General features: G+C 40.2%; 1 protein-coding gene across 1 annotated transcript in view; it reads right to left on the bottom strand.

Moving 5' to 3' along the window:
* Positions 1-13,177, bottom strand: part of LOC112912623 (uncharacterized) — a 156,843-nt gene extending 143,666 nt beyond the window's left edge. The window contains exons 1-4 of the mRNA XM_072722109.1: positions 13,157-13,177; positions 11,349-11,698; positions 6,675-6,789; positions 6,344-6,517 (exon numbers count right to left, since the gene is read on the bottom strand). Of these exons, the coding sequence (XP_072578210.1) occupies positions 6,344-6,517; positions 6,675-6,789; positions 11,349-11,698; positions 13,157-13,177 (660 nt within the window). The remainder of the gene's footprint in view (positions 1-6,343; positions 6,518-6,674; positions 6,790-11,348; positions 11,699-13,156) is intronic.
* Between the last annotated feature and the right edge of the window lie 9,094 nt (positions 13,178-22,271).

Raw genomic sequence — 22,271 nt, 5'->3', positions numbered from 1 at the left:
GAATGGGTGACGGGCACTGAGGGGGGCACTTGACGGGATGAGCACTGGGTGTTATTCTGTATGTTGGTAAACTGAACACCAATAAAAAATAAATTTATTATTTAAAAAAAAAGAGTTCCCAGGGATATAGTTTGAAGAACTTTCCAATAAAAAGTTAAGGGTCTTCTCCAGGTTGTACAAACTTGCTTGATTCTCTTCTATCAACGGTATGGGGATCCCAGATGTCAACATAAAACACTCCTGCTCCAAATGAGTCACTGAGGAGATGGACTCTGAATGAAAAGAGCTAGGTTTCAGGGTAGCTGGTTGCGTAGCCAGTGAGTGACTCTTGGTTTTATCTCAGGTGTGATCTCAGGGTCGTGGGATCCAGCCCCACATTGGATTCTGGGCTCCCCTGGCACTCAGCACCAAGTCTGTTTAAGACACTCTCTCTCTCCCTCTCCCTCTCCACCTCCCCCTCCCCCACAAGCCTGTGCATATGTGTGTGCTGTCTCTCTAAAACACATAAATAACTCTTTTAAACTAAAAAGAAGGGGATCCCTGGGTGGCGCAGCAGTTTGGCGCCTGCCTTTGGCCCAGGGCGCGATCCTGGAGACCGGGGATCGAATCCCGCATCAGGCTCCCGGTGCATGGAGCCTGCTTCTCCCTCCGCCTGTGTCTCTGCCTCTCTCTCTCTCTCTGTGACTATCATAAAAAAAAAAAAAAAAAAAAAACACTAAAAAGAAAAATAAATAAAAATAAAAGAAACAAGCTTCAAATGAACTTTGACCGCTTAATACTAAATAATCTTTGGTTAAGGAGGACACACAATGAGATGAGCACTCGGTGTTATCCTTTATGTGGGCCAATTGAACTCCAATAAAAAAATTTTTTTTTAAATTAAAAAAATAAGAACAATAAAATATTAAAAATAAGTAACTACATAAATAGTACTTGGACTTTCCCCTATTATAGCATGATAAAGTTTTATCTTAACAGTTAGAAAGCTCAGTATGAGATTTTTTTTTCATTTTACCCGTTTATTTAAATTCAATTCATTACCATATAGTGTATTATTAGTTTCAGAGGTAGTAGTCAGTGATTCCTCAGTCTTATGTAACACCCAGGACTCATTCCATCATGTGCCCTCCTTAATGTCCATCACCCAGTTATCCCATCCTCCCACTCCACCCCTCCAGTGACCTTCAGTTTGGCTCCTATGATTAAGAGTCTCTTATGCTTTGTCTCCCTCAGTCTCTCCGGTTTAAGTTTTCCTCTTCTTCCCCTATGATCCTCTGTCTTCTTTCTTATATTCCACATATCAATGAGATCATATGAGAATTGTCTTTCTCTGACTTAGGGTATTACGCTAAGTGAATTAAGTCAATATGAGATTTTATTCTCAATTATACTGATTCTGGGAACCTGACGCACATCTACTTCTAAAAAAAAACCTGTTTGTATTCTAGTTTCTACTATCATTGCTATTTATGATTACTTTATAATTTAGACAAAGTGTAAATCAGAAATAAAAATGTCATCACTTATCAATAAAAATTCTAATACTAGATGAGCACTGGGTGTTTACATGTTGGGAAACTGAGTCTAAGTAAAAAATATTATTCAAAAATTCTAATACAGCTTTATACGGATTATTTTTAGTATAATATAAGCTACTAAATTAACTGCATATTTAGGGAATAATACCAAGGAGAAAGATAATATTGTCTGAAATATGCATAATCTATCCAAGTAGAACCAGGATTAACCTCATATGGCTTGCAGATATTCCAAAAGGAACATGATTACCGTACATATAAAGAAAAAATGTTTGTGAAAAAACCGACTTTCAATTCCTAACTTAGAAAATTCATCCCGAGGCACTTGGGTGACTCAGAGGTTGAACATCATTATCCCAGGGTCCTGGGATCGAGCCCACATCAGGATCCCCATAAGAGTCTGCTTCCCCCGTGCCTAGCTCTCTGCCTCTCTCTCTCTCTGGGTCTCTCATGATTACTGAATAAAGTAATGAAAAAAAATTAGGAGACAAAGAAACTGAAAATTCAATCTGAATCCTAAGAAATTAACAGAAGATACAAAAAATATATTATCAATTAACAGGGATTGTCTTGAAAATCTTGAAATCTTTATCAACATATACCATAAAACAGTAATTGTAAACTCAGTGCTTATGGAGGCAAAGCAGGTGACACGAGTCAGTGAAGAACCTAGTTGGGGACACAAGCAAACTGGAGACACATGCCTCATATAAAGGGACAGCCTCTGCACAGCATACCAAACAGCAACATGGGCTCAAGGTACCAGAAGTCATCTATAAGAAAAGCTCAAAATCCAGAATTCTACATGCGTGTCATAATTTTAAATCTTAGCTCAACTGACAGTGGAAACTAAATATATCCGGGGGCTACGATTAGTCTATAGCCTACTTGTGTTTTTGTATTTGCTGTGACTGTTTCTAATGGCTGTGCATAAAACAAATACTTGAACATCAAACCTTTCCTAAGCATCAGGATCATGTTTTACCAACAAATTAGGCCCCACTTTCTAATGAAAATTGCTGTGAAGACTCATAATACCTACTGTCAGAATTTTCCAATGCTTGTTTCAACTACAATCTATTTGTATTTACTTCCCTCAGATTGCTAACCGAACAGGCAATGAGTTCAGAGGAACGCTGAAGCAAAGTTATTAAAACAATTACCATCTGTATTGTCACTAACTACATGCTGAATGTTTAACACTACTGCCCTGATTATGCCAGGGCCCTATGAATTTGAAAGACATCCTAAGAGAGTCTATCGCACAGCTTCAACTAAAAAGGAAGGTTCATGGATTTCTACTGCTGCTATTGGGAAAACCCTGCTTGTAATAATCAGAATGGTAGCAAAACACGTAAAATCTTTAAAGGGTCAGACTCTACTTATTAAAAGACTACTCATAAAGACTTCCCATCTGGGTGCCAGGGAATGACTGATAGTTGGAGAAAAGGTAACTATTTTTCAGCCAACAAAGATGCCCAATAATTTTCATCTGTAATTCTCATAGACATACAGACAGATGAAAGAGTGGAAGCAAGTAGCCAGTATCAAACGTCAGCGCTTGCAGAGATTTAATATTTTTACATCTCTAAATTTGTATACGTATACTTACCCATTCAGTAGTTCTTGGCCAAGAGTTGTATAAGAATCTCAAAAAACTATTTCCAAATCTCTATGTACACGTTATTGGACTTACTCCGTTGAAAGCTTCACAGGACAGTTTTGGCTTGCAGATTCTTTTAAAGTTCCCTAGTTGACTGTGATTCACCAGCACAATTCTAGCTGAGAACTAGTGCAGTACACAACCACGTCAGTCTCCTCTTTCACCTATGTGGCCAATTCTCCCTATCGCTTGAGGATTCCGCCAAAAACAGAAATGAATCATTTATCAAACCTGCATTCAATTTCCATGGCTAGAGGTTATAACAAGGACCAGTAAACTCAAAAATGTAACTTCCTTCCATTATTTACACACTCCTTACTTCCCATCAAGACATTCTAGATTTGCAAGCAGAGTTTAGAGTTTTGTCTAAGTGGCTATTGCTGCCAAATACGATACTGTATCAGTTGATTATTTCTTCTTTCCTCTTCTTGGCCACTTTTTTAATAAATAGTTTTATTTACTCATTCATGAGAGACCGAGAGAGAGAGAGAGAGAGGCAGAGACACAGGCAGAGGGAAAAGCAGGCTCCACTCGAGTAGCCTGATGTGGGACTCGATCCTGGGACCACGGGATCATGCCCTGAGCTCAAGGCATATGCTCAAAGGCTGAGCCGCCCAGGTGACCCTCTTCTTGCCCACATAATCAACCATCTGTTCACTGCCAATCTGATTTCCTCAGAGTCCTCCTAGAATTCATCTCTAGACAAGTATAGGGAACCAGTGAGTGTGTTGTAAAGTAAGAATTATTATCCCTGCAAATTGAAGACACCTTGCCTAAACATAAAACCGAAGAAAGACCAACACAATAAAAATAAAAAAAAAAACTCTTCTAGTTATTTCCCCTCATTTGACGATTTTCCAAATTGCTCGGCATATTTCTGACTTCTTTCTCCTTTTCCCCTCTTTTGTCCCTCTTAAGTCAAGGCTGATAAAAGATAAACTCCACCCTGTTAATAAATCGCTTTTTGATCAAATAGGAACTTCTCAACGGCAGCAAGATTTGATACTGTAAAACACATTTGTTTTGTGTTTTAAGACAAAGCGTGTTTCCAACGCAGATTTTGCTTTCCTCTGTTGTTTGACACTAAATAATAAAACAAACTGGGTCAGAAAAAATTTCTGAAAATAAAGTTTCAGAACACATTCTGTGTTCTCATAAATATTTGCCATAAATACATAAAAGAAAGCTGCATTCTCTAATGCTTCTTCAGAGGTATCATTCTTTAGGGGCAACTGAGTGGCTCAGTCCATTGAGCATCTGACTCTTGGTCTAAACTCACGTGATGATCAGAGTCATAAGATCCAGCCCTGAGCCAGGCTCAGCACAAAGTCTACTTCAGATTCTCACCCTCTTTCTTTCCCTCTGCCCCCACACCACCCCCTGCTTGCACATGCTCGCTCACTTCCTCTAAAATAAATAAAATCTCACGGCTGAGTAATATTCCATTGCGTACATATACCACGGATTACTCAGCAATTAGAAACAAAAAATACCCACCATCTGCTTCAACATGGATGGAACTGGAGGGTATTGTGCTGAGTGTGTAAGTCAATCACAGAAGGACAAACATTATATGGTCTCATTCATTTGGGGAATATAAGAAAGTGAAAGGGAATAAAGGGGAAAGGAGAGAAAACGAGTGGAAATATCAGTGAGGGCGACAGAACATGAGAGACTCCTAACTCTGGGAACCAAACAAGGGGTGGTGGAAAGGGAGGTGGGTGGGGGGTTGGGGTGACTGGGTGACGGGCACCAAGGGGGGGGGCACTTGATGGGACAAGCACAGAGCGCTGTGCTATACGTTGGCAAACTGAACTCCAACTAAAAAAAATAAAATAAAAAACAAAAAGATAAAATAAATAAACAAACCCCGGAATGTGAGCTGAAAAGAAAGAAAGAAAAAAGAAAGAAAGGAAGAAAGGAAGGAAGGAAGGAAGGAATGAAGGAAGGAAGAAAGAAAGAAAGAAAGAAAGAAAGAAAGAAAGAAAGAAGAAAGAAAGATTAAAAAAAAAGGAAGGAAGGAGGAAGGAAGGAAGGAAGGACGGAAGGTAGGAAGGTAGGTAGGAAGGAAGGAGTATTATGGTGAGCCTGGGTGACTCAGTGGGTCAAGCATCTCCCTCTGGTTATGGTCATGATCCCACTCCTGACATCAAGCCCCGTGCATCAGGCTACCTGGCTCAGTGGGAAGGCCTCTTCTTCCCCTACCTCTGCCTTTCCTCCCTACTCATGTTTGCTCTCTCTCATGCTCTCTTTTTCTCAAATAAAATCTTCAAAAATAAAAAGTATTGTTATTTAAAGCAAAAGCTTAGACAATTATTTCAAAATATTTTCATTCAGGAAATGCTTCAGCTTCCAAATATGAAAAATCGACCCTATCTATGGCACGCAACAGTGTTTCTGCAAGGGCAGCCACTGAAGGTAATGCACGTCAAAGAAAGCACAGGGAGACTGGCGAGTGTGGTCATTGCCAGCTCCCCATAGACACCTACCACCCCACTGAGGAACTACACAGGCTGAGCAGGAGCTACTCTCTGGAATGGGAGACCTCACCGTGGCACATGGCTGGCAGAGTGGCTACCAGCACAAGTAGATGCCCCCTGTAGGATGTCATGACCTGATCCCCTTGCTCTCATCTTCTGAACCTTAGGGCCTAGAGCGCCCATGGCCTATTACAACTTGCAGCTTTCTCCTCCCATTTACACTCACCCAAGCTACTCCTCTGGGTCACGGTCTCCTACTTATCCCCAGAAGCATTCATCTCCTAAGCCCCCACACAAGCATTCGGCCTCCATCATCACCACTCTCCACTCTATGCCTTCAATCCTTTCTGGGCTCTGAGAGCACCATCTACTCCCAGGCACTAATGGGAAGATTTTCTTTCTGGGGTGGAAGGGTCGCTAGCAGACAGAAAGTTGCCTTTCTATATGCATTACTTTTCTCTTTCCCTCCCCCTGCCTTGCTTTTGGAGTTGTTTCCATGATGACAGGACCGGATGTATAAAATTCCGTGTCCATGTGTTCATATGTGCCTATGTACATATATATGTACGTATATATATATAAAAAACCTTTTTGAAGCTATATATATATGTATATATATTTAGAACATGAAATACTTTGTCAAAAAAAAAGTTCATCTGTACCTTGTTTTTGGCCTCTATATCTGCTTTGTGTAAAAGCAGCTTCTTTGCTATGGAGACGTTCTCTTCAGAGACCGCATAATGGAGAGCGGTGTTGCCCTCGTTGTCCGTAATATTTGGATCACCACCGTGTTTCAGCACAATAGTTGCACATTCCTCTTCTTGGCATTGTACAGCCTGTCAGCATTACACCAAGAAACAGAATGTAAGTTCTGGGAATTTAAAGGAAACATGCCACAAGTTTCACGAATGAGTTATGTTTAAATGCAACAAATGTTCATTCCAAGTACTTCAATCCAATCCATCTCAGGCAGATATAGCTGTGACCACGCACCTTCATTAGAGGTGTCCTGTTTTCATCATCACGGGGGTTGAGCTGGCATTTCCGGTCTACCAGGAGAAACACCACATCTGCATGGCCACAGGCACAGGCCAAGTGGAGAGCAGTCCTATGATTGTGAAAGGACTTGTCAGGAAATTACAGTATACCCTTTCAAAACATGCAAATTAATTCATGTAATTGTAAATGTTAAATAGTATGTTATTCTCATGACTCCAAAACAAAGATTTAGTTTTCTTTGGAAGAAAGTACAAGATTTATTAGTGATTATTCACCACTCTATTAAAAGAACAGCCTATCTGTTTAGGAAGAGCATGATATCAGGAGGCAGCTCAACCTGGGTTTGATTCCTACTTGAACTCTGTCACTTAACAGTGACCACTTAGCCTTATCGCAATTTCCACATCCACAAAATGAGCATAAAAATAGTCATCTCGGGTCACCTGTCTGGCTCACTCTGAAGAGCATGGGACTCGATCTCAGGAGCCAGGGGTTCGAGGACCCTGTTGGGTATAGAGGTTACCAAACAATAGTAATAATAAATAAAATAAAAGTTATCTCACAATAATTAGTTATCTCACAAGACCTCTTGTCGTGATCCTTAAGCGAGGATCCATGCAAAGTGTTTAGAATACTAGTTCCTAGCACAAGTATTATTGTAACTATTACTACAACTTACAAAGACCCACTACAATTAGGTAAAATGATCCAATTATGCCTACTTTGCAGCTACGTTTAAGGATGAGCAAGAATACTCTATTTATTTCAATGATTCCAAGATGCTCATTTTGTCACCTTTTAATATCTCTGACATTGGAATCCAATTTCTTTTTTTTTTTAAACTAATGATTTTTTTTATTTATTTTTTTTAATTTTTATTTATTTATGATAGTCACAGACAGAGGAAGAGAGAGGCAGAGACACAGGCAGAGGGAGAAGCAGGCTCCATGCACTGGGAGCCCGACGTGGGATTCGATCCCAGGTCTCCAGGATCGCGCCCTGGGCCAAAGGCAGGTGCCAAACCGCTGCGCCACCCAGGGATCCCTGGAATCCAATTTCTAATTCAAAATGTCTTAAAACTATAACTGGAATGATTTTTAAAAATTTCTTCTTGGAGTTAAAAATAGATCTGCCATATGAGCCAGCAATTACACTGCTGGGGATTTACCTCAAAGATACAGATGCAATGAAACGCAGGGACACTTGCACCCCGATGTTTATAGCAATGTCCACAATAGCCAAACTGTGGAACGAGCCTCGGTGCCCATTAAAAGATGAATGGATAAAGAAGATGTGGTTTATGTATACAATGGAATATTGCTCAGTCATTAGCCACGAGAAATACCCACCATTTATTTGCGTAGACGTGGATGGAACTGGAGGGTATTATGCTGAGTGAAGTAAGTCAATCGGAGAAGGATAAACATTATATGGTCTCATTCATTTGGGGAATATAAAAAATAGGGAAAGGGAATAAAGGGGAAAAGAGAAAAAATGACTGGGAAATATCAGAAAGGGAGACAGAACATGAGAGACTCCTAATTCTTGGAAACGAACTATGGGGTGTGGAAGGGGATGTGGGCGGGGGGTGAGGTGACTGGGTGATGGGCATCAGGGGGGCACTTGATGTGATGAGCACTGAGTGTTATTCTGTATGGTCGCAAATTGAACACCAATAAAAAATAAATTTACATTAAAAAAAAAAAAACCCACAAGCCTTTCCTAAGGAATTCGCTTCCTCAGAGTCCCTCTTCCCCATTTGAATGTTAACATTTTCTTAAATTTCTTCTGTCAATAAAAGTACCTTTGTATCAAGAAACACACACACACACACACACACACACACACACAAATTTCTTCTTGGTACATAAATAGTGGGGCATCATACAATCTACGGTGTGCCTTAAATGATATAATGACATGTACAGCAGGTCTGTTACACTTCTAGTCATATGCTTGGAATTATATTGTTGAAGAACTAAAATAATTTTTAGTTGAAAGAATTATGGGAATAGAGGACTAAAAGAACAAAATAATTTATTTAAAGTTACCCTTACTTTGATTTTCAAGGAATTTTAAGCCAAAAGAACTCAGGATTCAAAGAAATGGGAACAGCTCATTATGTTTTTTTTGGGGGGGGGCTCATTTTAATTAATAGAAAATGTTTAGATTCATAGAAATCAAGTATTTCCAGTTACCAATATTAGTATTTAATATTATTGAAACGTCAAAGGGTTGGGAAATCTTTTACAATTTCCGATCTTCAGAAATGTTTTCCTTTGACAGGAAGTTCCAAGGAAAAGCTTCACGTGAGATTAAGTCCTAACACTTCCATTTAAAATTTCTCACCTTAGGGGCACCCGGGTGGCTCAGTTGATTGAGTGTCCAACTTTTGGTTTTGGCTCAGGATGATCTCAAGGTCGTAAGATGGAGCCCCACATTAGGCTCCATGCTCAGGGTGGAGTTTGCTTGGGTTCCTCTCTCTCCCTCTGTCCCTCCCCTCTCCCATGACCCTCTCTCTCCTTTTAAAATAAATACATCTTTTAACATTTACAAAATAAAATAAAATCTCTCATCTTAGGATTGCCTGGCTGGCTCAGTCAGTAGAGCATATGTCCTTAAATATCGAGCCCCATGTTGAGTAGAGATATTACTTAAGAATCAAAGCTTTAAAAACTAAGTACATAAAATTTCTCATCTTGCTCATACAGGACAACATGAAGTCTTTTTAAGATTGAAAAGATCCTGAGTAGACTATGTCTGTTACATAACCTGTGTTCAGGTTCTGTTTGAGAAATAAATGGACTGAAAAAATACATAAATACATTTGGAGAGCTCAATAGTTTTTAAAGATTTATCTATCTCTTTGAGAAAGAGAGAATGCATGAGTGTGGTGAAGGGCAGACGGAGAGGGAGACAATCTCAAGCAGCCTCCCCATTGAACATGGAGCCCGACAGGGGGCTCAACCTGTCCTAAGATCAATCCTAAGATCCTGACCAGAGCCAAAATCAAGAGTCTGATGCTCAACAAACAGCCAACAAGGCACCAGGAGAGTTCAGTACTTTTAAAGAAAACTTTTGTAAAGTAAACTAATACTTTTGAAATAGCAATAAAAATTTATATTTGCTATTTTTAAATTTTTTTTTCAGAAGAGGGATACAACAAAAATTCTATAAGCTTTCACAATATCATTTATATTTATATTTTTCATTTTCATAAGGATTTAACTAAAACGAAATTATTGTTAATCATTTACTTATTACATGTTATAAAGCTGCACATAATAAAACCATATGTATATATTTAATGTATGCATAATAAAAGCTACAATATGGATAAAAATATTCCCCTTACTTCTGAAGAGGCTAAAAGTTGTCAGAAAATACCAATCCTCGACCATCAAATTTTTTTTAAATAGAAAGAGGGCACCTATGTGATTCAATCAGTTAGGCATATGCCTTCGGCTCAAGTCATGGACCTGGGGTCCTGGGATCGAGCCCTACGTCATCAGGCTCCCTGTTCCACAGGGTTTCTGCTTGTCCCCCTGCCCCTCACTGCTGCTTGTATGCCTGGTCTCTCTCTCAAATGAATCAATAAAATCTCTTAAAAGTAAATAAGTAGAAACTATTTTTTGTCTACACAAGATTCATATTCTTACTGTTCTCCTGGATTACTTCATTGATAATAAATCTTTGTTGGAATTTTTATGTATCTTTCCTATAGAAATCACAGATTTAAGAAAATGAAAAATGCACTTAGAATCCAAATGTTCGAAGATAACTAATTTCATATTTTGCACATCTTTTTGGCTAACACAAAACCATTGTCTGCTTTTGTGTTTGCATCATCAAAACAATTTCTCTCTCATTTAATGATCCACTAAAGTACAGCTTTGCATGTGAATGTGTATCAATTATCTTTGCCACATTCAGTGGTCACATGGGAGTCCAGCCTATGGATACACTGCCATTTATTTATGGCCAGTAAGTGGCCATTAAGTGACTTCTTAATACACTGCTATTGTAAATAGTGCTGAGAAGAGCATATCGTATATTACTTATTTCTAATTATTTCCTAAAGATATTTTACATCAATAAACTTCATGGCTAAAGCTTATTTTTCAATGTGGTGCTTACCCACCAAACTCTCCGAAAAGTCCAAAACAACTTAAATTTTAAGCAGTAGTATAAGCAACATCATTCCTTATCTTCACAAAGCTTGAGATGGAAAATGGGATTTTATTCCTTTTACTTTATATTTTATTTCATTTATTTGAAATTAAGAACACCAGCAGAGGGAGGGGGAAAGAGAAAAAGCAGACTCCCCACTGAGCAGGGAGCCTCACCAGGGGCTAAGTCCCATGACCCAGAGATCATGACCCTGAGAGGAGGTCAGAAGAGGCCAACTGACTCAGCCATCCAGGGGCCCCTATCTCATTCCTGTAATAACTTCCCTGTAAAACGAAGATATATGTTCTCTTTCTGATAACCATATGTTGTAAATATTTTGCAAGTACATCCTCTTTTATTTTGTTAATATTACTTTCTGATACAGAGGGGTCTTTTATGTGGCTGAATCAACCTCCAGAATTTTTGCTTTTAATGTCATGAGCCCCTCGGCCGCCCGCCCCGCCTCCTCCCGCCCGCCTGCCTCAAAAGCCCTGTTACCTGTTCCTCTTGTCCCTTTCATTTGAGCCGTTTAAACCGAAATACAGTACCCGCTCCACTTTTCTTACATTCCCCGTGACCGCAGCTTTGTGGATTTTTCTAAGATCTTGACTGTCGATGTGGTACCTGGGGCCGGAATCAGTCACAGGTGGCAAGCTGGCCTTCTGAGGCCTGACTTTCAGCGGGCCCCCGCCCAACAACATTGTAAATCTCTTTTGCAGAACGAAGCCAACAGGCTTCAGTGACACAGGTTTCACCGCCTCTAGTGCGATACACTCCCGCGCCAGCAACAAGGCAAGTGCACCTCGCCTCAACGTCCCAGGGACTAAGCCCAACGACTTAGAATCTTCCTACGCAGAACCACGGTAACCTAGCAACGCTGCTAACCGCCAATGCGCCTGCGCACCTCAGAAACTGGCACTCCTGCGCATGCGCACAGAGGGCAGTGGCCAAGGGTGCCCAAAGCATATGTGCGAGGAGGCCCAAGCCTCCCAAATCTCTGCGATCCCCTGGGAGCTGGGCTGGCTTCCCTTCAGGCGTTGGTGGGAAGGCTGAGCGTTTGGGGACTTTTGCAAAAGCCTCTGGGGTGTGGAAAAGTAGTCTTCCGGGCCCCTGAGTGGCTCAGTGGTTGAGCGTCTGTCTGCCTTTGGCTTCGGTCATGATCCGGGGCGTCCTGGGATCAAGTCTTGCATCGCACACCCCACAGGGAGCCTGCTTCTCCCTCTGCCTGTGTCTCCGCCTCGCTCTGTATCTCTCATTTGAAAATAAATATAATCTTGAAAAAAAATGTATCTCAAAGTAACTTCAAAGAATTGAGAAAGAATAATTCTAACTATAAGAAGTGATTAAAAATGAGACTATAAGCAGCTGATGAATTACACTAATCCCACTAAAAAACAGGCTTCAATAGTTTAGTGATTAATATCAAATATGAATCTTTTCTCCATCCTAAGATGTACCATGATAACTTCATCAAAAATTGTAATTGTGGAAAGAAGACAAGCAGAAAAGTAATTTCTAGAATGAATTTCTAGAAAGTTACTAGAAGATGCTGAAAGACTGTGTAGGAAAGTCTCCCGGCTGATTTGGCCGGGAGAACACTGTGATGCTCCGGGCTCAGAGATGCCAGGCAGGAGGATGCCGAACACCTCAACACTGAGAGGGGCTCTTTTCCTTTAGCCCCGGGGACAGCAGACCCCAAGGAGCCCCAGGAAAGAAAGCCACTGTACTCTGTAATCCACAACCTCTGCTCCCATGACCAAGAGTAACTGCTTTTTCAACCCCTTCACTCAAAAGCGGAGTTTTTTCTCAATCTTGGCATTACTGACACTTTAGGCTGGATGATTTGTTATGGGGGGCCTGTCCTGTCCATTATAGGATGTGTAACAGTGCCCCTGAGGACCCCAAGCGCTGCAAAATCACTTTTCCCCCAACACCCCCTCTTCCACAACATCTGAAAACCACTGTTCTATAGAGAAGCTCAGCAGTCACCAAGCCCTGTCCAGACACAAAGAGCTTCCAATCAGCCTTTTAACACCTCACTATCAGATACAGGCAGATAACCAAGAGTTAACAGACCTCTGACAGAATCAACACCAAGCAAACAGAAACAAAGTTCCAGAGTAAATACACATTGTGGATGAAGCAAGATTTAAAGTAAGAACAAAACCACTCTACTGAGAAGCCATCAACCAGCAGAAATAGCTTCAGGTTAACAGCACAGAATCCACCAGAGTCAGACCACAGGGGTTCAAGGCAAGTTCCACCACCTAACCAGCTGTGTAACTGGAGTCAAATCCGTGCCTTACTCTTCTAATCTTCATCCCCATTTTGAAGCGATGAAGATTAGTATGTAACTCTTAGGGTTGCTGGAAGAATTAAACACGGGATTTAGGACTTTGACAAGCACATGGAACCATAGTGAGGAATCGATAAATAAGGGATTTCTTTGGTTTGTTTTAATTATTCTTAAAAACATTTGGTACTGTATCCATGAAGTAACACTGGGATGCTACGGAAAAGGAACAGATACACTCTAGCCCACATACCGCCCACAAGAAAAATAATTGAATTAAAATTATGGCAGGAAATTCTTTAAAAATTAAATAGAGAAATAAAAATAAAAGTTGAGGATCCATCTCAGAAAGCAAAATCTGAGAAAAGAACAAAAAAATAAGGCCTACTAAACCAGAATGATCAACTTGCACCTAAAAGAACTTCCAGAAAGAGCAGAGGGAATAAAATCACTGAGGAAATAAGAACTAAAGAACACAAGTGTCCAAATGGAAAAGGCCCAGGGCATCTACGCACCGCAATAAACACAACAATAACAGATGTGTATAGACCACCCCCAACACTGACACTAACTGTGCAATTCCTGCCTCAACCCATGTTTGCCTGATGGTGCTAATTAGTAAGAAAATTGGAATTACTGAAAGATGAAGATCACACATAAACTTCAAATTGGTCTTTCATTTTCTAATGTTTCCAGCTTGGAAATATAAATATAAATATATTCTTGTTAATAGGTTACCTTCTGAGCATCTGTTCAAGACTTACTTGTAGACTCAAAGAGGACTTCCACTTTTAAAATTCTACCTAAATCACAAGTATTAAAATCTTCACAAATTCACATGAATATCGAGATTTAAAATAAACTAATTATCCATCGTATCTTCCTCCCACTGGTCAACTACCCTGTCCACAGCTTCGTGTGTTTCATTAAAAACAAGATTCCAGGCTATCTTTTCCAAAGGAGAAACTGAGTATTTCCAATTACAAATATAATTTGGCAGGGAGTTGGTATTCAAAATACACAACTCTTTATGAATCAACAATAAAAATAAGAACCAAATGATAAGGGGATCCCTGGGTGGCTCAGCGGTTTGGTGCCTGCCTTTGGCCCAGGGCGCAATCCTGGAGTCCTGGGATCGAGTCCCACATTGGGCTCCAGGAATGGAACCTGCTTCTCCCTCCTCCTCTGTCTCTGCCTCTATCTCCCTCTCTCTCTCTTTTTTTTTTTTATTTTAATTTTTTATTTATTTATGATAGTCACAGAGAGAGAGAGAGAGAGAGAGGCAGAGACACAGGCGGAGGGAGAAGCAGGCTCCATGCACCGGGAGCCTGACGTGGGATTCGATCCCGGGTCTTCAGGATCGCGCCCTGGGCCAAAGGCAGGCGCCAAACCGCTGCGCCACCCAGGGATCCCCTTCTCTCTCTCTCTCTCTCTCTCTCTCTCTCTCTCTCTCTCTCTCTGTGTGTGTGTGTGTGTGGCTATCATAAATAAATAAATCTTAAAAAAAAAAGAAAAAGAAAAAAAGAACCAAATGATAAAAGTAGGTAAAGGGAGACTTTTGGTTGCAGCTCAGATCATTAGGGAGAATGAAAGTCACAGAGCAAACTGCCACTCGGAAATCAGAAAAAAACAGAGGAATAGAGAGATTCATGGCCAAGATCAGCTTAGTAAAGCAGAAGCCGGTGAAGTCAGAAGCTTGTAGGAAAACAAAAATGATAACTCTGATAAATTGATGGGGACTGAATGTGGAAGTCTGAGAGTCAAAAACCTCCTGAGCCCCAGTCCTAGAGGAGGCCCCTGCACGTTCCTCGCACCAAATTCTCATAGTGAAGATGGGAGAAAAATCCCCTTGGGTTTGCAATAGGAGAATAGAGAAACAACCATTTTGAAATAAATAAGAGCTTTTTCCATAACCGAGGCCTGCCCTCTGAGAGAAGCAGCTTTAAATAGAGCCCTATTGGACCTGGGGAAAGAGCAGTGAGGTTAACTCCAGCCCCTGCTAGCCTTCCTGACCCAACTAAGGAAGGAAGGGGAAAAAAGGAGGCTAAGAAATGCTTATAGGAGTCAGCAGAGCCCAAGACTCAGGCCCACTAAATAACGGACACTTAACCATCAAGATCACAGAACAACTCCCCACCAATGGGGCGGGGCGCCAGTGAAACCACAGTGCTCATAGCTGAGAGATGCACATCAAAGACCTCAAGAGAGTTCCTTAAAGAGCCAGAGAAGGAGGCAGGGAACGGGAGAGACATGAAGGTTTCTGAAGCCTCCGACACTGACACCTATAGCAAACATTCAACACAACCTAACCTCTAGCTGGCTTAACATAAAAGCTCACACTAAAAGCCAGATTATATCAGTTCCTATTACCCAATAATTATGTCCAACTTTCAACAAAAATAATTACAAGACATGATAAGAAAGAAACACAGTTTGAAGAGATAACGCAATCATAAGAATCAGACTCAGATATGACACAGATTTATGGAAGCAGGAGAAATACTGAGATTAAAATAAGTATGATGAATATGCTAATGCCTTAGTGGATTAATATGCTAATGAGAGATGGAAACTCAGAGAGAATTAAGGTGAAATGAGAGAAACCAAGAACAGTGTAACAGAAATGAAGGCTGCCTTTGATGTGCTCATCAGTGGATTGGACGTGGCCAAGGGAAAAATCAGTAAGATCAAAAATATGTTCACGGGAATTCCCAAAAGTGAAATGCAAAAAGGAACAAAATATCCAATAACTGTGGAACAATACAAAAAGTGTAGCAAACACATGATGTTTTAAAACACCAGAAGGAGAACAAAGAGAGGAAGGAGAAGAAATATTCAAAGTAATAATAGCTGAAAATTCTCCAATATTAATGACAAAACACCAGACCACATACCCAGGAAGCTCAGAGAACACCAAACAGAATAAATGACAAAAAGATCTACATCTTGCACTAATACTCAAACAGCAAAAACCGAGGATGAAGATACTGAAAAGACCCAGAGGGGAGAAAAAAGCACCTTATCTACAGAGGACAAGGATAAGAAATACATCAGACACCTCATCAGAGATCATGCAAGCAAGAACAGAGAGGGTGCGGGTAAAAAAAGGTTAAAAAGAAAAACCCACCACCTAAGAATTCTGTAGCTGGTGAAATTGTACTTCAAAAGTGAAAAGAAATAAAAACAAAACACTCAAAAAAACCCAAGGAATTTACTGCTCAGCAGACTTGTCTGGCAAAAAGTATTAAAAGAAGCGTGCTGAGTTCTTAAGGAATATGAGGAAGTGAAATCAATTAAAGCAATGTTATAAAGGATGGGGAAAAAAGGAATTGAATATATTCTCCTATAAGGCACCTGCACTACCTGCATTACAAAGTGTAATGTTATTTCAGAGTGGACCTGGATTAGTTATAAATGAATATAACAAACTGTAGGGCAAGCACAAAAAAAATTCTTTTAAAGAAGACTATGGACAGGGTTGTCTGGGGGCTCGGTTGGTTCAAGCATCTACCCTCAGCTCACGTCATGACCCCTACATCCTGCAATAGAGCCCTGCATTGGGCTCAGTGGGAAGTCTAAATTTCTTTCTCTCTCTGCCCCTCACCCTGCTCCTTCTCTCTCTTTCTCTCTCAAAACTAAAATCTTTAAAAAGAAAAAGGTATATGGATATGCTAAGAAAGAATGGAATCCCATAAAATGTTAAACTAAAAGCAGAGATGGAAGAGAAAGAGGTGATAAAAAGTATAAAAAAGAACAACTGTAGTGAGTGGAAATCAGTTGCAAACATGGTGAATATTAACCCAACTACATCAACAATTACCTAAAATGTGGATGGTCTAAATATGCCAATTAAAACAAGAGACTGGAAGTGCCTGGCTGGCTCAGTGGTTGAACATCTGCCTTCCGCTCAGGTTGTAATCCTGGGGTTTTGGGATCGAGTCCTGCATCAGGCCCCCTGCTAAGTGGGGAGCTTGATTCCCCTCTGCCTAGGTCTCTGCCTCTCCTTCTGTGTCTTTCATGACTAAATACATAAAATCAAGCAAGCAATCAAACCAGAGACTGCGAGAGCAGATAAAAAGAAGATCCAACTATATGCTGTCTACAAGATACCTACTTTAAATGTAAGCACACAGGTAGAAGAGAAGTAAAGGAAGGGAGAAAGAAACCAGGCCTACACCACCCCAAAGAAAGCTGAAGAACCCATATCAATTTCAGACAAGGCAATGGCAGAATGAGGAGAATACTCAGGGATAAAAGAAGGTATTACATAGTGAAAAGGGGATCAATTCTCTGAGAACACAGAACACTCCTTACTGTGTAGGTATGTGCCTAACAGGAGAGGGTCAAAATACGTGAGGCAGAACTGATAACATCCAAGGAGTCATGGATAAACACACTAGCACCCTTAGAAACTTCTATAGCCTTCTACGCAATAATTGACAGACCACTAGGCAGAAAATCAGTGCGGATACGGTTGAACACAACAGCACCAACTGTTCTAACACTTCATCTAACATAGCAGTACACACAGTCTTCGCAAACTCACACAGAACCAGACAGACCACATCCTGGGCCATAAAACACACCGTAACTATCTAAAAGAATGGAAATCACACACCATTAGCTTAGACCACATGGAGTTAAGTCAGCAAGAGAAATACAGCAGGAGAATCTCTATACATTTGGAAATTAAATAAATGAGTTCAAGCTGAGATATTGAGAGAAGTTTTTAAATATTCTAAACTAAATGAAAATACAACTTATCCAAATCTGTGGAATGCTGCAAAGGAGTGGTTAGAGGAAACTTTCAGCGTTAAAGGCATATGTTAAAAAAAAAGAGAGAGAGAACTAAAATCAGTAACTTAAGCTTCTACCTTAGGAAACAAGAGCAAGAAGAGCCAGGAGAAGAAAAGGAAGAATACAATAGAAATCTGTGGAATTGAAACAGGCAAACAGGGCACCTAGGTGGCTCAATCGGATAAGCATCTGACTCTTGGATTTGGCTCAGGTCATAATCTCAGGGTCATAAGATTGAGCGCTGAGTCAGGCTCTACACTCAGCAGGTGAGTCTGCTTGAGATTCTTTCTCTTTCTCTCTCTTCCTCTCCTCCTCCTCTGCTCATTCTCTCTCTCTTTCTGAGAGTGAAGGGGGAAGGGAAGGGGAGAAAAGAAGAGAAAGAGAGAAAGAGAAAGGAGAGGGAGAGAGAGAGGGAGAGAGAGAAAGAGAGAGAGAAAGAGAGAGAAAGAGAGAGAGAGAAGAGAGAGAGAGAGAAGAAAGAGAGAGAGAGAAGAAAGAGAGAGAGAGAAGAAAGAGAGATAGAGAGAAAGAGAGAGAGAGAAAGAGAGAGAGAAAGAAAGAAGAAAGAAAGAAAGAAAGAAAGAAAGAAAGAAAGAAAGAAAGAAAGAAAGAAAGAGACACCAAGACACCCAGATGGCTCAGCAGTCGGGTGCACGATATCTTGGATTCCTGGGATCCAGTCCCACATCCAGCTCCCTGCATGGAGCCTGCTTCTCTCTCTGCCTATGTCTCTGCCTCTTACTCTCTGTGTCTCTCATGAATAAATACATAAAATCAAGAGGGAAGGAAGAAAAGGAAGGAAGGAAGGAAGGAAGGAAGGAAGGAAGGAAGGAAGGAAGAGAGAGAGAGAGAGGAAGAGAGAGAGAGAGAGAGAGAGAGAGAGAGGAAAACAATTGGGAAAAAACAACAAAACCAAAAGCTGGTTCTTTAAAATGATTCATAAGATTGGTAAACCTACAGCCAGGCTAGCCAAGAAAAAATGAGAAAAGAGACAAATTACTAATATCAGAAATGAAAGAAGAGTCGTCACTATGGATCCCATGGAGATTAAAAATTAAAGGTAAAAATAATCCTATGCCCTCAAATTTGAGGACTTACATGACATGCACCAATTCTATAAAAAACACAAGTAACAAAAAACTCCTACACAAAGAGACAGGTGATCTAAATAGGCCTATACGTAAAAGAGAAATTAAATCAATAATTAGTAACCTTCCTAAACAGCAAGCACTGAGCCCTGATGGCTTCACTGGCAAAAATAAGAAAAAAAAATTATACCAATTCTCAAACTCTTTCAGAGAAAATAAAACAGAGGCTGTACTTCCTAATATGGATGCTATACCAAAAACAGTGTTTTTTTTTTTTCCAGGAATGCACAGCCTAGTATAATATGCAGAAGTATTAGTGTAAACAATCACTCCAACAAGATAAAAAATATCTATTTGATCATATCAACAGATGCAAAACAATTATTAAGAAAAATCCAACATGTATTCATGATAAAAGTTATCACCAAACTGGGAATAGAGGGGACTTCCTCAACTTGATAAACAATATGTATAAAATACCTAGAGCAAACTTACTTAATGGTGAAAAACTAGATTCTTTCCCTCTAAGATCAGTAACAAGGCAAGGATGTTCCCCTCTTACCACTAGTAAATATTCAGTATTTAAGAAGAAACCCTAGCTAATCACCTACGACGGAAAAAGAAAAGCTTTACATATGGGGAAGGAAGAGGTAAAACTGCCTTTGTTCACAGACAACATGACTATGTATGTAGAAAATCCTAAAGAAACAACAAAAAAAACTCTGGGAACTAGTAAGTGATTATAGCAATGATTCAGGATGCAAACTTCATGTACAAATATCAATTACTTTCCTATATACCTGTGTTCTATGAAAGAGAGGAGAAAAAGGCTGACAAGACCAGCTTGATGAGAAATGGCTCCTTAAGGGGACTTATGGACAGAAGTGTGTCTTGGGAGGCTGAAAGATTAGTAGATCTCCACAACCCCACCTCCAGTAAGACCTGTTTTGGGGCCCAAGAGGCTGGCAGGTAACTGCTGGGAGCCCACCCAGGAGGAAATGCTTGAAAATCATAATCCTATCTCTAGAGCAGATGAGGGACATTCATGGGTGTACTTAAGGGTGTGACCAGGCAAAAAGAAAGAATATGAGAGGGACCTGTGCTCCAGAAGGCTTCAGGCCACAGAGAGCTATCAGCATGGTGGGTCTGCCCAAGACAGCACTGTTCACACTGCCATTGAACAATGGGAATTTGAAATTCAAAACAAAATACCATTTACATTAGTGCCCAAAACAAAACCCAGGTATAAACCTAACAAAAAGTGTACAGAATCTCAACTCTATAAAACTCAGATGATAAGGAGCCCGGGTGGCTCAGTGGTTTAGCGCTGCCTTCAGCCCAGGGTCTGATCCTCAAGACCCGGGATCAAGTCGCACGTCTCCCTCTGCCTGTGTCTCTCTGTCTCTGTCTCTCTCTCTCTCTCTCTGTGTGTGTGTGTGTGTGTGTGCTGTCTCTCTCATGAATAAATATTTTTAAAAACTCAGTTGAAAGAAATCAAAGATGATCTCCATAAATAAATTCCATGTTTACGGACAAGAATACATAATATGATTAAGATGTCAGTTCTTCCCAACTTGATTTATATATACAACACAACCCCAACCCAAATCCTAGCAGGTTATCACGTATATATGACAAACTCAATCTCAATTTTATATGAGTAGGCAAAAAAACCAGAATAGCTGACACAATATTGAGAAAAACAAAGTCAAAGGACTGACACCAACCAATTTCAAGATTTCCTATAAAGCTTCAGTAATATAGACACAGCAGTACTGGTCAAAGAACAGATAAACAGATCTGTAGAACATAACAGAGCCCAGAATAAAACCCACACAAATACAATCAACTGGTCTTTGGCAGAGGAGCAAAGACGATTCAGTGAAGAAAGGCCAGTCTTTTCAAATACTGATGCTAGACAACTGGATATTCACATGCAGAAATCTTTGAATCTAGGCATAGAACTTATCCCTTTTCACAAAAATGAACTCAAATTAGATCACAGAACTAAATATAAAGACAAATCTGTACAATTCGTAGAAGACAATGGAGGAGAAAATCTGGGTGACTTTGAGCATGGCAATGAGTTTTTCCATGCAATTCCAAAAGCCCAATGTATGAAAGAGAAATTGTGAGGTTGGACATTATTAAAATTAAAAACTTTTGTTTTGTGAAAGAAACCGTTCAGAGAATGAAGAAACAAGCCACAGACTGGAAAAAAACATTTGCAGAACACGTATCTAATAAAAGACACGTATCCAAAAAAGACAACCATTAATACTCAACGATGAGGGAAAAACACAACTCCGTTAAAAATAGGCAAAAAATGGAAAAGACACTTCTGTAAATCTAAGACTGTTCTAAAAAGAAGTCTACTATTTCAAAGGTATCTAATGAGAAGAAAAAAACTGTGCAAAGAATCCAAATAGACATTTCTGCAAAGATGATACAAAAATAGCCAATAAACACACAAAAAGATATTGAACTTCATCAGTCATCAGGGAAATGCAAACCACAGCAACAAGGAGGTATCAAATCCCACCTTCTAGAAAGGTGAGAATAAACAAGTCAAATAAAAGCAAGTGTTAGCTAAAACAAGTGTTGGTGGGGCACTTCAGTGGCTCAGTTGGTTAAACAGCCGACTCTTGATTTTTGACTCAAGTCATGGTATCAGGGTCGTGTGAGATTGAGCCCCAAATCAGGGTCTGCGTTCACAAGGAGTCAGCTTGAGATTTCCTCTCTGCCCCTCTCCCTCACCACTGCCCACCCTCCCTGCTTGCTCTCTTGCTCTCTCAAATACATAAAATCTTTTTTAAAAAAAATAGGGTTGGCAAGCATACAGAAATCAGAAGGCTCACACACTGCTGGTGAGAATACAAAATAGTGGAGCCACCTTGGGAAACTGCTGGTTCTTCTAAATGTTAAACACAGACTTAGCATTTAACCCAGCAATTCCACTCCTACGTATGTAGCCCCGAAAAATGAAAGTATGCCCACATAAATACCTGTATGTGAAGATTCTTCTTTTTTTTTTTTTTCTCCAGGTCAGGTTTTAACAGTCACTTTCCCACACTCTGGGTAATTTCTGATCCCACCACAAGGAGCCCTTGAATTGGCTAATGTGAGAAATTGGGAATGAAGACCCCTTTATCCTGCCATCTTGCCGAGGGAGTCTCCTTTTCTTAGAAAAAAAAAATCGAAAGGTTATTGCGTGAGCCTGGATGAATCCCACTCTCAGCCCTC

The sequence above is a fragment of the Vulpes vulpes genome, chromosome 9, assembly GCF_048418805.1.
Source record: "Vulpes vulpes isolate BD-2025 chromosome 9, VulVul3, whole genome shotgun sequence".
In the NCBI taxonomy this organism is placed as follows: domain Eukaryota; kingdom Metazoa; phylum Chordata; class Mammalia; order Carnivora; family Canidae; genus Vulpes; species Vulpes vulpes.
The sequence above is the reverse complement of the archived record's forward strand: the minus strand, read 5'-3'. Positions and strand labels throughout refer to the sequence as shown.